At 34.0% G+C, this 16,173-nt stretch overlaps 1 protein-coding gene across 2 annotated transcripts; it reads right to left on the bottom strand.

Moving 5' to 3' along the window:
- Nucleotides 1-4,904: 4,904 nt before the first annotated feature.
- LOC120187754 (probable metal-nicotianamine transporter YSL6) lies at nt 4,905-8,628 on the bottom strand. 2 transcript variants are annotated; one of them, XM_039191384.1, is made up of 7 exons: nt 8,193-8,628; nt 7,694-7,866; nt 7,498-7,595; nt 7,137-7,274; nt 6,657-6,846; nt 6,358-6,490; nt 4,905-6,001 (listed from the first exon to the last, which is right to left on the bottom strand). In XM_039191384.1, exons 1-7 carry the CDS (start codon nt 8,533-8,535, stop codon nt 5,067-5,069), a joined length of 2,010 nt encoding a protein of 669 aa, XP_039047315.1. In that variant the 5' UTR covers nt 8,536-8,628; the 3' UTR covers nt 4,905-5,066. The 2 variants fall into 2 exon arrangements, with proteins under 2 accessions (XP_039047315.1, XP_039047316.1); XM_039191385.1 differs by having other exon boundaries at nt 6,364-6,490.
- Between the last annotated feature and the right edge of the window lie 7,545 nt (nt 8,629-16,173).

Below are 16,173 nucleotides of genomic sequence, written 5' to 3'. Positions count from 1 at the left end.
CGATCAACTGGTTGTAGGACTAAGTCTGCCAGGATGATCTGAGAAAAGAGTCCCCATATCCTAAGGGCTACGATGTTGAAGTTGTGTGCAGTTACCACATAGGAAGCTCCAAAATTTCTTCTGAGAATTGTAAGGCACTGAAGTGCAAAATCCAAAACCTGATGGATTCAGGGGCATGGACAATCGAAGAAGGGGGCATTGCATCTTCCATTTGTACTGAGAGCATTGTTTTGTTTGAACACGTTTTGATCTTTCATATTTGCTTAATATTTTAAACAACTGAATTTATGCTACCTTCTAAGGTGGAATAATTGAATGAGTTTTAATCTTTAGTTCTTTGAATATCGAATGAATTAAAGATTCTTTTAATTCTTCAAGAATTATGGATTTTTGACATATGACAAGATTGGACCTTTCTTATGCTGTCCAAAACCAAAAAATACCTTAATTTTTTACCCAAAATAACTCATGGTCATTACCAAAAGACCAGATTTTGACATTACCTCCCTTTGAAACTTTTGAGCATTGCCTTTATCTTTTCGATACACAAAGAGTCATATCCATACCTTTCTTTGGGTCAACAAAGTCACACCATTATCTTTTTAGACACAAAATTGACATTTTTATACCAATAAAACCTAAGGCATTGAGTTGTTCATGTGGACATTAGCCTTCTTCTAAGATATAACTTGGGGCATCTCGTAGAAAGCTTGAACATTGAGACATGCTAGGAGAAAGAACCAGAAAGTAGAATTAATTCGAAATAATTCTATCATGCATTAATTACATTGTTTTCATGTGAATAAAAATTATTCCTGAAAATCTATCCCCCAAAGGATACCTCTTCTTCGAGGACTTTTGTGTATGAGATGATGAACGACTTTGTTTCATTTATCCATATATGTATATATATATATATATATATATATATATATATATATATATATATATATATATATCCCTTGTTATCCCCTTTTGAGCCTATAGTATTTTTTTCTTCTGGTTCAACCTAACCAATGATCACCCTCCACATTGGGGGCAAGGTGGAGGAAATCTGCTCGCATGAGTGTAGACATCAAATCAGAGGAGATACTGGAAGGTGAACCAAATTATAAGTGCAAAGTTCAAATCAAAGCAGAAAGAAAATCAAAGAACTAAAATAAAAAAGAAAAGAAGCAAAGAGAAAATAAATAAAGAAAAAGGGACAATAAGAACATACAAAGATTCCCTAAAGCCAAATGGCACATCAAGCTTCAAACTATGAGATTGATCAAGCACAATCATTCCAGAATCAATGAATCACTTCACTCGAAGATCATAGAGCATCAAGAGAGACACATACGAGCTTATTCAAATTGAGCAAGACAAGATTGAAGGCTTCAAAATGAATTGATCATTGGTTCAATCACCCTTAAACACTTGTTTGGGCCTTTTATCCATTTCTTTCATAACCATAAACCATGGCCTACGTTACGTTCCTTAAAAGTCCCTTCTAATCATACATGGATTTTTAAATAGAAGAGACTATCTTCAGATTTCATCCCGCTTATCAGGATTAATCTTTATTTGCAAAAGGTTTTCTAAAATCTTTAATGCATGTTAGAGAAAAATAACAAATGGGGGCTCAAGACGTAAATTCTGAATGACATCTTGAAACCAAATGAGGATTCGAGTTGAAAACCTGAAAAGGTGAATCGAATATAAAAATTATACAGTTGAGACGATCGCATAAATTCCTTGATAAGACATCATACAATCCGAGTATGACCATGAAACCTGGGAGTCGGAGAACACTTCCAGTAGAGGAGCATACAAGCTACCCCATCAAACTATTGAGCATCAAATATACAAAAATGACAAACCTTTGACCAAACACAATAACCTGAGACTTTTATATCCTTTCCTTACTTAACCATTTCCCAAAGATAGCTTTGATCTTGACACTAGTCAAATAGTTATAATTTATTGAAGGACTAACAATGTAATTAATTCTTTGATATCCAATGAACTCTAGTTTTATGATTTGTCTCAATTGTAAAACCGAGAAAGGGGCAATATTTTCAAAACTTTTGATTAAACATTTTCCAAAATTATTTTAATTGATATTTTCCAGAACTTTGAAACATTTTTCAAACAAGACAATCTCTCTAGAGTGGATCTTAGTAGATGACATGTGGCTCTCGGACACGAAGCTCACAATTAGAATCAATGTTGAAGCAAGAAATGAGGAAGAGTGGGGGCATCTTTGAAGATTCAACATCAAATGTTGGGGCATTTTTGGAGATTCATCACCGAATATTGGTGCATCTTTGTAGATTCAACATCCTAATATGAACGAACCAGATCTTCTGTAGGCCTTTCCTCCACATGCAGGAACAAACAGACAAAAATGAGGCTCAATCGAGGAGATAAAACATAACTAATTCATGCTGCATACATCTTAGACATACTTAAGAGCGTCACATTTATCATTTTTCACATACATAATTTATGCAACTTTAAAGTCAAGTTTCAACTTCAAGACGAAAGATACGCGATTCAAAAGTACCTTCAAAAAATATTGATGGTGGTTGTTTAACTCAACAACGAGGAGCTACACCTCAACCAATTTGACCAATTGAAAGATCGACAGATCTTAGAATCAACTTCAAACGAGTCCAAGAGCTAATTCAGAATGGATCCAGTTCATCTTATACCACTTGTCTTTCCCGTGAAGGGGAGCATTTAAAGAACTATGATCGGCTTAGACCCGCGAAGGGGGGTCATCCTTCATTTAGAGGAAATTTACAGCATAGCTTAAGATGAGAAAAGCTTTCTGTCAAAAAATAACTTTACAGTTTCATTCAGAGTCAATTTCAACTTCTCAACGAAAGATATTGAACTCGAAAGCAATGCAATTTTGGATTTCAACTTCACAACGAAGAACATCCAATTCAAAGTTCAACTTCACATCGAATGAGTCGTCCACGATTTCAACTTCACGACGAAGGATATTGTGCTCAAGTGGATTGACTTAGTTTCACAACAAATGAGTCATCTACAACAATATGGGTTATCTCCCAGCCTATTACAGTATAGCTCAAGGCGAGAAGGGCTATCTGTCAACGGAAACTTTCGAGTTCGATTCCATTCAGCTCGAGGGCACATCAACCGCATGGTAGCAACGATGAACTACTTTCTGGTTGAAGTTTAAAATGAGGTCTTTAAGTCAAGAAGAAGACCTAGGTTGTCTGCGATTTAGCAACAATAAACTATCTCCCAGCCGAATTTACAACATAGCACAAGGCGAGAAGGGTATCTGTCAACAAAAACCTTCGAGTTTGATTCCATTCAGCTCGAGGGCACATCAACCATATGGTAGCATCGAGGAAATATTTTCTAGTTGAATTTTCAAACCGAGGTCTTTAAACCAAGAAGAAGACCAAGGTTGACTACGATTTGACAGCATGAAGCCACCTTCCGATTCAAATTCCGATTTCATGAAGAAGGATATCGTTTCAAGATTGACCCGACTTCGCGACGGATAAGTCATCCGCAACTACCAAACGAAAATTTGTGTCCTTTTATCTTTGTCCTATTTTTCGTTACATGAAAAAAAAATAAAAGAAGGGCAGCTGTATACACCCATTTTCGTCCGGGGTTTATTTAGTATATATTAATATTATATTTTATCTTTGTATTTTAATTTCAAAAGATATTAGTATTTCAATTAGGATTTAAGATATTATTTTAAATATTATTTTATTTTTCTTTGTTTTAGGTATTTTTGTGTAAATAGTTTTAAGTGTTTTAATTAGGATAAAAGATATTATTTTAAGAATTATCTTTAGCTTGTTTTAGGGATTTGAAGGCTATAAATACACCCTCAGGGTGAGTCTAGAAACACACAACAGACATAGATCTGAGAATAAAATCTCATTTTTCTCTCTAGCTTTGTCTCTAATTTTTCGCACACTTCTTTATTTTCTTTTAAATTTTGTTTTCAACAATTATGCTAAGTATGACTTTGGTCATGCTTAGCTAACTTTCTTTTAAGCCGAAAGCTAAAGCGAAGGTTCTGTCCCAAATGTTGCGGTCTGCTCTGAGATACATGAAGCAAGCGGTGAAGTTGTAGTTGACACTTGACAATCCATAATCCATATGGCTAAAGCAATTTATGACGGAACAAATTGTTGTTTGACTTTTGAGTTTGAGGTTAGTATTCATGTTCTTTTGATGTACGGACGTTTTGTATAATGCCATCACGGAAGCAAGTTTTCCTTGCGGTTTTGGCTCACAAGCTCCTCACTTGAAAGAAACTACAAAGATTTCTTCTGTATTGGTGAATGTACGCTTCATGGTAATATTCTGCTACATCCAATAAACCCTTTTTTCCTTCATAAACTGTTTTGTACGAACAATCTATTCTTGTTCCCATGCGGGTCATCCTTGTGTGATTGAACTCTACGAGCCGTGTTCCTCACGTCATCAATTTAACAAGATAACTGTAGAGTGGTCATTTTGTTACAAATCGATAAAATTACTGATCAATTTGTTACTTTTGAAATTTCAATTGGAAAAATGAAAACTTACTCAAAACATTAGTGATCATTCATGTAGTTTATCCTAAAAAGAAAAGGGATGGAATACAAGCATCCTAAATTTCTAACAGAAACTTTACAAAAGCAAAACCTTAAACATGGAAAACACTTCCATTTCTAAGCTTAAATAAAGTCTAGCACGTACAAGTTTCAATCACATTCTTTTACTAACAATAATTTAAATGAGATTTCGCAAATTTTACCTCCAATTTATTGGAAACAAACTTGTACCTGCATATTCAGATTTCAATGGTGCAAATATTGGAAAATATACTCTTCATAAATAATATTAATTTTCATAATTATTTTGTATAGAATGCTAAATTACACAAATATATGCATTACCATTAAATTTACATGGGGCAGATTGATCTCTTAATCTCCATGTTTGGAAGTATATGAATAATCCAAGAAACATCCCACTGCATACATGATACATACAATATATTTCCACACAAAAATAAAACTCGCCAATAGCTTTCTTCATCAGCTACTTCCCGAAGGCCGGAAGTACATGCAGATAGGTGGGTTGATCTTGAAGATTGACAGAAAAGCTGATGGTATCGTCCAAATACCCTCACCGCAGATCAAACCCGACGCGACAGCACCAGCGTACTTCACTGCATCCTTTCGGTTGATTCGCTCCCATATAAACAAGATTATTGTTCCCACAAACATGTCAACAGCAAAGTAAGCTCCCAAATAGAAACTAAGGGCCATGGCCATTGGTACAGGAATAAATTGTGAAATTGTTTTTGGTGTCACATCCTTTAGTAAGTTTACAATCAAAGCAGCCACGAAGAATCCGTAACATAAAGGCAAACAATGCTTCGGTAGCCCTGAAAATCCCTCAATACCAAGAATAGCCAGTTCCCTGTATATCACAGCAATAGGTGCTTTGTATGGACCATCTTGTGATCCGACTTCAAAAGCAGTCCAAAACAACCAGAATGTGAGTGGAGCAATTACGCATCCCATAGCTGTTCCCACCAACTGGCTCACAAACATAGACTTGGCAGATGATAGAGTTAGGTAACCGGTCCTGAAATCTTGCATTAGATCAGATGCTGTGGAGACAATGGACATCATAACCCCACAGGCCGCCAAAGCAGCCATGACTCCGCCATCACTTCCTACTAATGAAGCTATGATGAAAAGACCAATCTTCCCATAAGTGAAAGACAGGTTCAAATCTGTAAGTCCAGTTCCATAAGAATTGCAGAAGGAAAGGGCAGGGGCAATAATGTATGAAACCAAAACCAGATACCACTTGAGGGGTGGAAAGATGATTGGAATAGTAGCTGTTGCTATAGCAGCCAAGGCCACATATCCAGAAGCAGCAAACCAAGTAGGTATCTTGTCTTTAAGAAATAAATCGTCTCTTTTTCTCTTCTCTTTTAGTCCTGTAGAACTCTGATCATCTACGAAAACAAAAACAATATTTTAACTAACCCGCAGCTGAAAACAGAATGCTTGAGTGAGTGCAAGGAATCTGATGCAAATGTATAAATACTTTTGCCCAGAAGTGTAGAAGTTTTAAGGAGTTTTCAAAAAGGTGGATTAATATTCAAATAAGGGTAACACATCATGCATCAATTAAGGAGTTTTCACCAAAAAGGGCAATTTTGCACAAAGAAATTTATTTCAGTAAAAGCCACCCGGTAGTGACTAACTGCGATAATTATTTCAAAAACTATGAAATCATTGCAACAGAAAAGAATCATTAACAGACTGCAAAATGATGAAGCAACCATCTGGCTAATCAGGTTATCCTCACTTATACCCTCTTGAACAATAGGAAGTTTGCTCTCCTTGGTGCTTTTATTACACATTTCCTTGGCAATTACACATATTATCTTGATCAGGTTGTAAAGGCCATCCCCAAGGATAAGAGCCATAGATAAGAAAACCTGTAACAACACGAGCCCCAGAAAGTTTCTTTAGACTGGTGTTAGAGAAAAGAACCTTCCAATCAAGATGAGATTGAAAATAAACCAGAAGGTGCAAGTAACAGAAACATCATAGCCTTCTACAACTTTGCAACAGAACTAAAAGTGCCAAAGTCTTTCACTTTACCTTATAAGCATAAAGACCTTTAAAATCAGTGCTCTCTAGGCCAGAAGGGTACCAATCCCCAACATGTGCTGAAATGAAAGGCCAGAGGAAACCCCACGATATGATTGCCCCAAGAAGAAGAGAGCAGTTTACAATGTGTGGGCATATAAGACCAACACCAACATAGGTTGGACTAAAGTCAAAATAGAACCTGCATAAAGGAACCATGTGAAACGTTAAAATATCCATAAATCATTTAATATAATATCAAAAATCATACTTTCAGAGAAAAAAATAACATCAACAATCATGTTAACACTATTTTCCAAAAAAAATAGAAGTATCATTCGGTTACCATCGTTTATGCCCTCTTTTTGATGGTAAGACAGTTTCTATTGCCGTGAGCCAATATAGAATTACGTATATCATATATGAGAATTTTTCCAACATGGGAAAAATGGACAGAATTCATATGGAAAATTGAATCTGAGAGAAACTTACGAGTTTCTGAACAGCATTAAACCAAAAGTGGGAAAGTTATCAAACCCGCAAGAATCTCCAATACCACTGAAAAACCACTTGAAGCAGCTCCAAACTAAACTTATGCTTAGAAAGTTTCCAAGACATTTGACTTGCTTCCTGCAACAAACTCAAAAACGTAAAAACTATTCTCTCTTATTTTCGAAGCAAGTCCTATGATTTAAAGCAGCTTCATTCAAGTTGTAAATGCATAAATGTTCATTCAACACTTTTCATTTTCCATTATCTATTTTGACAACACTCTTTTGTAATTAAGTTGTTCATCACTATAGCTGCATTTAACCAATGAAAAGACAATGAGTAAAATGAATCAAATGAGTACCCTACAAGCTCAGCACCAGAGTTGTTATGCAAACTATTTATCAACGTAGCTGTGGCTGTTCCACTGGGATATGTGAGTTTATGATCCAAGACCATTATCTGATAAAAGTAAAAAGACAATCAAAACACCAACTTATAAAAGACCAATCGCATGCTAGAGATTGAAGCCAAACTCTCACGCCTCAGAACAGTTATACCTTGCGAAGCGGAGCAACACTAAACAGCCCAAGGAAGCTGACAACAAAGAGAAAAGCAATCATCCATCCAATCCTAGGGTTTTTAATATCTTCGGCTCGGTTTCCAGGGTTATCGACACCGATAAGATTATATGTTCTTTCATCCATTGCAATCAGGTACGATCCAAATCCCCCTATAAAAGAACAATCAGATATCAAGGCAGAACCGCTCAGTTATTCAAACTTAATTTAAAACTAAAAGTTAAGCTTCCCCAATATAATTAATCAATGATACCAAATTCTATCAAGATTAATAAATAACGAAAAAGCTATTAGTTACTTTTTAATCATTTACATCACAGAATTGATTAATTTTGGAAATTTCAGAGGCTACGTAACAGCAAAATTAAGCTTCAAATGCTTTAAACTAAACAGAAGCAAGCTAATAACATTTTAGCCATATCACTAATTAAAAAAACAAAAGTGCTAAAATCTGAAACTGTTATTGAGTTTGTATTACCATTATAAGCGAGGCCGTAACAAGCGACGACGCAAGTCTGAATTACAGTGTTTTCTTGTTTAGTAAAAGGCGAAACTTGAAACCCCAACTTAGACAGGAAACCGGTCCACGATTTTACGAAGAAGTATCCGAGCAATCCAGCGCCGACGTTCAACGTAGGATACGTCCCGGCCGTTAGATTCATCTTGTGTGTGATTATGCAAAAAAGAGTCCCTAACAAGGCGCTCACCACTAGCCCTCTGATCTTTATCTGATCTTTCCATTCGGGAACTCGCTCCGACTCCGCTCCGTCGTCGAATTTTTCCGTTTTGAGAATCAACGGCTCCGATATATCTGTTCCCATGAATTTAGGATATGGCCAGTTTTGTTAGTTTTGTTGTTTTTGGAAAGTCAAATCATAGCTGAAAGAAGGGCCTTTTCTATTCGGATATACCCCAATAAATCTAATTTCCAATTTAACACTCATAGAAAATTTAATTTTGAATATAAGATTCATTTCTGCAACATAATAAAAAAATCCGACTCATGTTTATCCCTATGATTAGTAGTGTGTAAAATATTTGATTTGAACAATTCAATTTTTTTATCCAATGATATCCGAATATTAAGGTATCTATCAAAAAAATTTTGAATTATTCAGATCAAATATCTAGAAAAAAAATTAAATAATTAAATATAAATAAAAATCATACTTTCGGATTATCTGAATACCCAAAAGAAAATAAATGGCACTGTTAACCGTAGGCCCAATAACCCTATCTTCCACGGGAAGCTTTTCCAAATAAGTGGCCTTTAGCTTGTACACATGTGATCCTGTAACTTGCAAAATTCCTTCTCTAACCATATCCATTCAAAGTTTACTGTTTCTCTATTAAAGGTAATATAGCTGCTAACACCCTCAAACTTATTATTATTTGTTCTATTTTCCTTTCCTCTCCAAAGTCCAAACCCATATCAGCTTTGCCTCTTTAAGTCAAATATTTATTGATTTGAAGTCTTTGTTTATATGCGCGAATCAAATGATCTCGGTAATAAAGAAATTATTGTTATTCTTTGAGTTTTCGGGTTTGAGCCATTCATTCATCAAAAACTGTTGCCGATCCTTCATTTTTGTTAACTTCACCTATTTTTTCATAATCAAACATGTGATTTTAAAATTGTCAGTATGATTATAAAACAAGCCGGAAATGCTCAAATATTTTTTTAAGTTCTTGAATAATTTTAACCTTGTATTAGAATATTGCCCATATATTTCTCCAAAATGATATTAGTTCTAGGTAAAATGAGTGTTATAAAACTAGATCAAATTCGAATCGTTGTTTTAGCTATATGAAATTTTAAATTTTCGTATTTTTAGATCCAATCAAATTCGATATCCAAGTTTATAGGCCCCTATCTTTTACTTATGTGATTGTTCAATTGAAAGTACGTTCATTTTCTTAATAAAATACAAAAAGTAATATATAATTTCAAAATATAATTAAAAGAATAAATGTAACATTAAATTCAAATATAACATTAAAATATCGAATATGGCATTAAATATAAAAATAAAATTTGAAATTTAATTTAAATATAACATAACTTTTTTTACATTAAACCTAATATAATATTTAAAAATGAAAATAAAATCTAGCAATGTTTTCTTCACGAATAAGTTCCACAGAATGGTGGTTGTCTGTTTCAAACAGAATTTCTTCATATAGATAGTTCTTTAAGAGGATCTTCATCCTCATTGTTTTCATCTTTTTCATCGATATCAGTTTCAACTTGTTGTGTTGGAGTCAATGGCAAAGAATGATCTACGTGGAATAATGAATGAAGTGGTGTGTAATCAGCAATCCTACAGCTCAATGAAAACTGAAAAAATCTAAAAAATTGATATTGCTTGGACTGATTAGGTTGAATGTGGTAGTGACATTGGTGGAGGAGCACCACCTATCAGATACATTGCATAAGTAATACCCCAAATATCGGGTCAGTGACTGTATGGTAAGAATTTAAAATTTGGCAATTTAAGTTGAATTAATTGAATAGTTCAAAGATTGATTTTGAAAATTGTGTATAGGATTTATTAGCAAAAATGGTAGAATGGAAGGTTAAAAAAGTCTTTTAGCACAAAATGAATTTAAAATTCATTTAATAGGATATTTAACATGTGGGAAAGAGATAAGGAAGGGAAAAATATGGAACCTTGGGTTATCTTCTTCTTTTTCTTCTTCTCGTCCACCGTAACCTCTGTTGCTAAGGTGAGATATATTTCTAGTTGGTTGTTTCTTTAAATTCTGGGTTAGTTTTGAAGCTTTGAGTGGTATACAAAATTAAGGAAGCTAAAAGTTGAAGAGAAACTAAGTGAATAAGGAATTAATGGTGAAATAGTAAAATGGGGTTTTAAGTGAATTTATGAAATATGGTTAGTAGTTGGATTCTATATGTATATTTGACTTGTCACAGGTTAAATTTAGGTGTTTGAAATATTAGAAGTGGTTAAGAACATGTTTGAAGAATAGGTATGATTTTTAGTTTTTTGTGTTCTATGGAGAATTTGGATGTTATAAAGGGATTAATGAAGGTAAATTAGCTAGGATTAGTGACTATGAGTTTGAGAGTATGAATGGAGCTAAAATCATTAGATTTAGGTGAAGAGTGGGTAAAATTCGAAGTGAAATAAATGAAATTTGGGTAAGAGTATCGGAACTAGAAGAACAATACCAATACTATAAGGTTAAAATTGAAAGGAAAAGTATGAATTCGATGAACAATATCGATACTTATTTAAGAAGTATCGACAATGATGTGTTGGTATCGATACTAAGGGGAATGTATCAATACTGTAATTGAAAATGAAATTTCCAAAATGCTAAAATGGTATCGATACTGAAGAGGGTATCGGTATCATAGAAGAAAAGTATCGGTACTATAAGAGGGGTACCGATACTAATCAGTCTGAAAATTTAAATTAGAAGTTGTTGTTCCGTTTTTGTAAGTGCTAATTGGTTACCCCTTTAATGGGAATTCGTTATTGATATTTGACATATTTATGTGTAGATTGGGATCAGTAACGTACCAAACAAAGCAATATTGCAAAGAGATTTAATGGAAGCAAAAAGGATTCGTTTAGGACTTCAATGAGGCAAAGGTGAGTGCAACTCATTTGTTTTATATTAGATTTGAAGACGGCTTGCGATAATCCAACCTCGGAGTTTTTGATCAAAAACCATTTTATTTCTTTTATGCAATAGTTTTATAATGTTTTATTTGAAGTTACATTTCTAAAGCTATGTTTTAACTGTTATATGCACATGAATGTGAACATGAGATATGTGAATATGTTTATACAAAAATGTTCTATGTGAAAGTACCCTATGAGAATGTATTCTATGTGAATAAGACACACTTTAAATAATGAAATAAGAAATAATTTTATGGTTAAAGCCCAAGATATATGTATGAGAATTAGAGGTATAGTTGGCATGCTAAGAGTCGATGGTTCTACGTGGTTCTTCGAGACAAATCTATGTGGTCCTTTGGGACAATTCTACGTGGTTATTTGACACAATTCTACGTGGTCATTCGGGACAAATTCTCCGTGGTCCTTTAGGACAAATTCTACGTGTAACATCCTTAATATCGGGTTAGTGATCAGATTGTAAAGTTTTAGAATTTGGTAACTAAAGTAGAAGAATGAAATAGTTCAATGATTTATTTGGGAATATTTCCAGAAAGTTGTTAGTAATTATTAAAGGAATTAAGGGCAAAGTGGTCATTTGTCATAAAAAGATATTTTTATTTCTCTCTTTAAGAAGAGATAAACACGTGGTAGGGGAAGGAGTATCTGGAAACTCTTCTTCTTCTTGCTTTCTTCTTCTCCAACGTGCTGAGCAAATGTGAGTTTAATTTCAGCTATTTAATTCTTGGATTTATAAGTTGATTTTGATTCTTTGAGTATTATATAAGCTTAAGAAAAGCTTATATAAGCTTTAAACACCAAGAATAGAGAATTAAAAAGGAAATTATATGAAGGGTGTAGAAATAGACTTTTGTTATAGAAAGGTTTTTGAAGTTCTAAAGCTGGATTTGACTTGTCAAGGGTCTAATTAAGAAGTTAGAAGCAATTGAATGGAATTTGGAACATGTTAGAAATTGAGTATGATTCTTGAATTTTATAAGGAAGATAGGATTTTGAGGTTAAAGATGATTTACATGGATATAAGTTGGTTTAAGTAATGGTAGTTGAGTTTAATGAAATATTAGAGGCTTAAAATAGAAGAATTAAAGGAAGAGTTGATGATTTTCGTGCTAAAATGAAAATTCTGGGCAAGGTGTATCGATGCATATTCAATGTGCATCGATGCACTCTTTAAAGAAGAAACATCGAATACAATTGGTGCATCGATGCATAAGGAGTGCATCGATGCATCCCCTTAAAATAAAAACATCGAAGGTAATTTATGCATCGATGCACTATAGAATGCATCGATGCACTTCAAGGGGAAATTGAAATAGACATTTTTTAGTCTAAGAAATGATAGATTAGAGTATATCAATTGGATACTAATATGTATCAATATGTGATTATGTAGATATCGAAAATGAACAAATTCCAGAACGATCATCAAGTTAAGATTCGATAGAAAGAAAGGGAAAAATCACAAAAGTGGATTGGAACTTAGTGAGGCTCAGGTGAGTGCATATTAATTCGTTTATGGTGTTAAATGGAAACAAGACTTGTGACAAGTCTATTTCCTATGTGGAATGCATGAATATATGATTATACGTATATGCATGACATAAATTGTATGTATGCATGATTATATGTGTTAACATGCTTTTGAATGTAATGATATGAGAAGTATGTGCTATGTGATGTATATATATGAGCCATATGGCAGGATATATGTGAACATGAGAAAACAAAGTATAAGATATAAGCTATGTAATTTTATGAGAATATGAAAAGAAGCTATGTGACTACATGCATATGTGAAAGAAGCTATGAGCTTATATGATGTGTTATGAAAGTGTACATGTGAATATGTGACATGATAGATTGCTAATGCCCATGTTATGTGTAAAGAGAGCAAGAGGTATAGTTGGCATGCCAAGAGTCGAGGGTTCTACGTGGTCCTTCGGGACATATATGTATTCTTTGGAATATTTACAGGGTCTTATGAGACACATATGTGATCCATTGAAATATGTATATGGTTCTTAAGGAGTGGTCCTTCGGGACAATATAGTATATAGGTCCTTCGGAACAATTCTCATAGCCCCTAGTGGGACCCCATACGAGCTATGGTGACAACATAGTGCACAACCTAAATAGACTCACATATCTACAGTTCTCATGGATGTACATGGGCTAACAAAGAGATACTAATAAACATATATATTACGTGTAAAGTATATGCTTTTGTGATATGAATTGTATTATATGATTGATATGATGACGTGTACATGTGTATATTTGATTACATGAAATGCTATATTGTTTTGTGTGATAGCACGATATGATATGTTCATGCATGATTAAGTAGTTAAAGTTATTTTAATGTGTTTAATGCCTCACTAAGTCATAGACTTAGCGTGTTAGTGTTTCACACGTAGGTTCTGGAAAGCAAGAAGAGAAGTTTAGAGGAGAAAGAAAGGTCAGCATTTTCCTTACAAAGTTTCAGATCAGAAAATAAATGATTTAAATGTGTTTGGTTATCTGAACATAGTAGGCATGTACTAATTGATTAAGCTGAATATGCTCTGATCGATTTTGGTTATTTTGGTCAATTTATATAAATAAACAGTTTTTATTTTAATAAAAGTTTTAAATTTTCTTTGAATTTTGTCAAGAGTCAAAGTTTGAAAAGTCAATGTGACACCCCAAACTCGTATTCGGGTCGGATACGGGTTGAGGGTGTTACACTACGTGGCACTTCGATGCAAATTATATGAGCAGTGGTAATTGTGTTAGTGCACAACCTCAATGTACTCAGATGCCTAGAGTTCTAAGTAATATGCATTGGGCTAAAATAACAAAGTAATATAAATTGAATAATGAGTAATAGTACACGATAAGTTATGAATTGTATCTTGATTTCATTATTAAACGTTTTATATAGTTTGAATAAAGAAATGTGTTTAAATGTTTCGTTATACTCATTATTACCTCACTAAGTTGATAACTTAGCGTGTGATTGTTTTGCACGTAGGTTCAAAGAGATCGGAAGAGCAAATCTAGGAAATGGCAGCATACACTGAAGAAGATCAGATCATAACAAATTGAATAGTATGTTCTTATCATTTTGTATATTTGTTGGCATGTATTACCAAGTTTTTAAATTGTAATCCTCTGATCCTTTTTGTAAACATATTGTGTTGCATTTATGTAAATTATTAAGTATTTATTTCCAATGTAAATTTGAATTTTTAATATTTACTTTGATTTAAGGCTTTTACCACTTTAATATAAATAAAAGATTAAATTTTCAACCACTTTTCAAGAGTAAAAGATTTAAAAAGTCAATCTGACACCTCGGATTCGTATCCGGGTCGGATACATGTTGAAGTTGTTACATTTATTGGTATCAGAGCTAAGGTTTAACTGATTTTATGTTCGAAACGAAGTAGTTTTTGTTTTAAAAAGTGTACATGCCAACTAAAAGTTAAAAATCTTTGATCTGATAAGGTAATTAGTGTGTTGTCCTTACTGATAGAATAATTGTCTTATCTTAATAGATGTCTGACTACGAGGGCTCCCAAAGTGAAGCGAGAGATGGTCAAGAGGGAAGTAGTAATTCACCTGCCCTAGTTAGGCAATGTGAAGATAGGCGCATCAAGGAGTGCCTGTAGAACATCAGGGAGTTTTTTCCGGACGTTATACGTAATTCTAACGCGTTTCCAACCGTATGCTCCCTCACTTTTAGAATGAATGTGGAAAAGGAGTTTAAGAATGTCCTATTGCTGTGGATATTTGGGTAAACGATGTGAAGATAATGCTAAATGATCTCCATTGCTCTGAAATGGAGATGTTGGATTGAGTAATCTCAATACTATGAGGAAAAGCAAGGATATGGTGGACTAACGTGACGATGATAGCTACTAGGGACTAGGTGACATGGTTATTTTTTCTTGAAGAGTTCAAGAACAAGTATATAGGGGATCAACTTATCAGACAAATGAAAAAAATAATTCATGAATTTGAAGCAAGGGAATCACACTATGTATGAGTACGAGTGTGAATTTAATAAGTTGAGCATATTTGCAGTTGAATTGGTCCCAATGGAAAAAGACTCATGTGATTGGTTTGTAGAGTTGGGCCCCATATTGAAGAAAATATTGTTAGCACTAAATGTTCCACATTTCAAGAGGTGGTGAATAGAGCTAAAGCATTAGAGAGTACTCAGAATGAAAGATACGAGGAGCAGAAGACTCAGTGGAACAAGAAAGAGGGTGTATCATCGAGTGCCTCGTAATTAAAGAAAAGAAGAGGTTCAGGTTTTCTATATCAATCTAGATCAGAATCAACTGCATCCTTAGGTAGAGGATTTAATCCTGTGAGAGCTAAGCATACTCAATCAGTTGAATCAAGAGTGGAAAAGTCAATTCGATGTTAGCATTGTGGCAAAAATCATTGTGGTATATGTCGGATAGTCTCCGAAGCAAGCTTCATATGTGAGGACATTGAAAATTTTATCCAGGATTGATGACCGGAGAGCCTGCATAAACAGAGAGATCTGCTACTGTACCTCAGGGAGGTAAAAGAATAGGCTGAGGAATGAATCAGTCTGAGTCGTCCACTCAACCTGAAATTCGCTCAATTGCTCGGGTCTACAACCTTAAGACTAATGAAGATCATGATGATCCTGAGATCATTGCAGGTACCTTTCAGTTGTTTGATAAATATGTTTTGGTTTTGATTGAATTGGGATCAACTTATTCTTATGTTAGTACCAACTGGTGAAACATTTGAGAATTCAGTTATAATCTA

Source organism: Hibiscus syriacus, unplaced genomic scaffold (assembly GCF_006381635.1).
Source record: "Hibiscus syriacus cultivar Baekdansim isolate YM2019G1 unplaced genomic scaffold, ASM638163v2 tig00113725_pilon, whole genome shotgun sequence".
NCBI lineage: Eukaryota > Viridiplantae > Streptophyta > Magnoliopsida > Malvales > Malvaceae > Hibiscus > Hibiscus syriacus.
The sequence above is the reverse complement of the archived record's forward strand: the minus strand, read 5'-3'. Positions and strand labels throughout refer to the sequence as shown.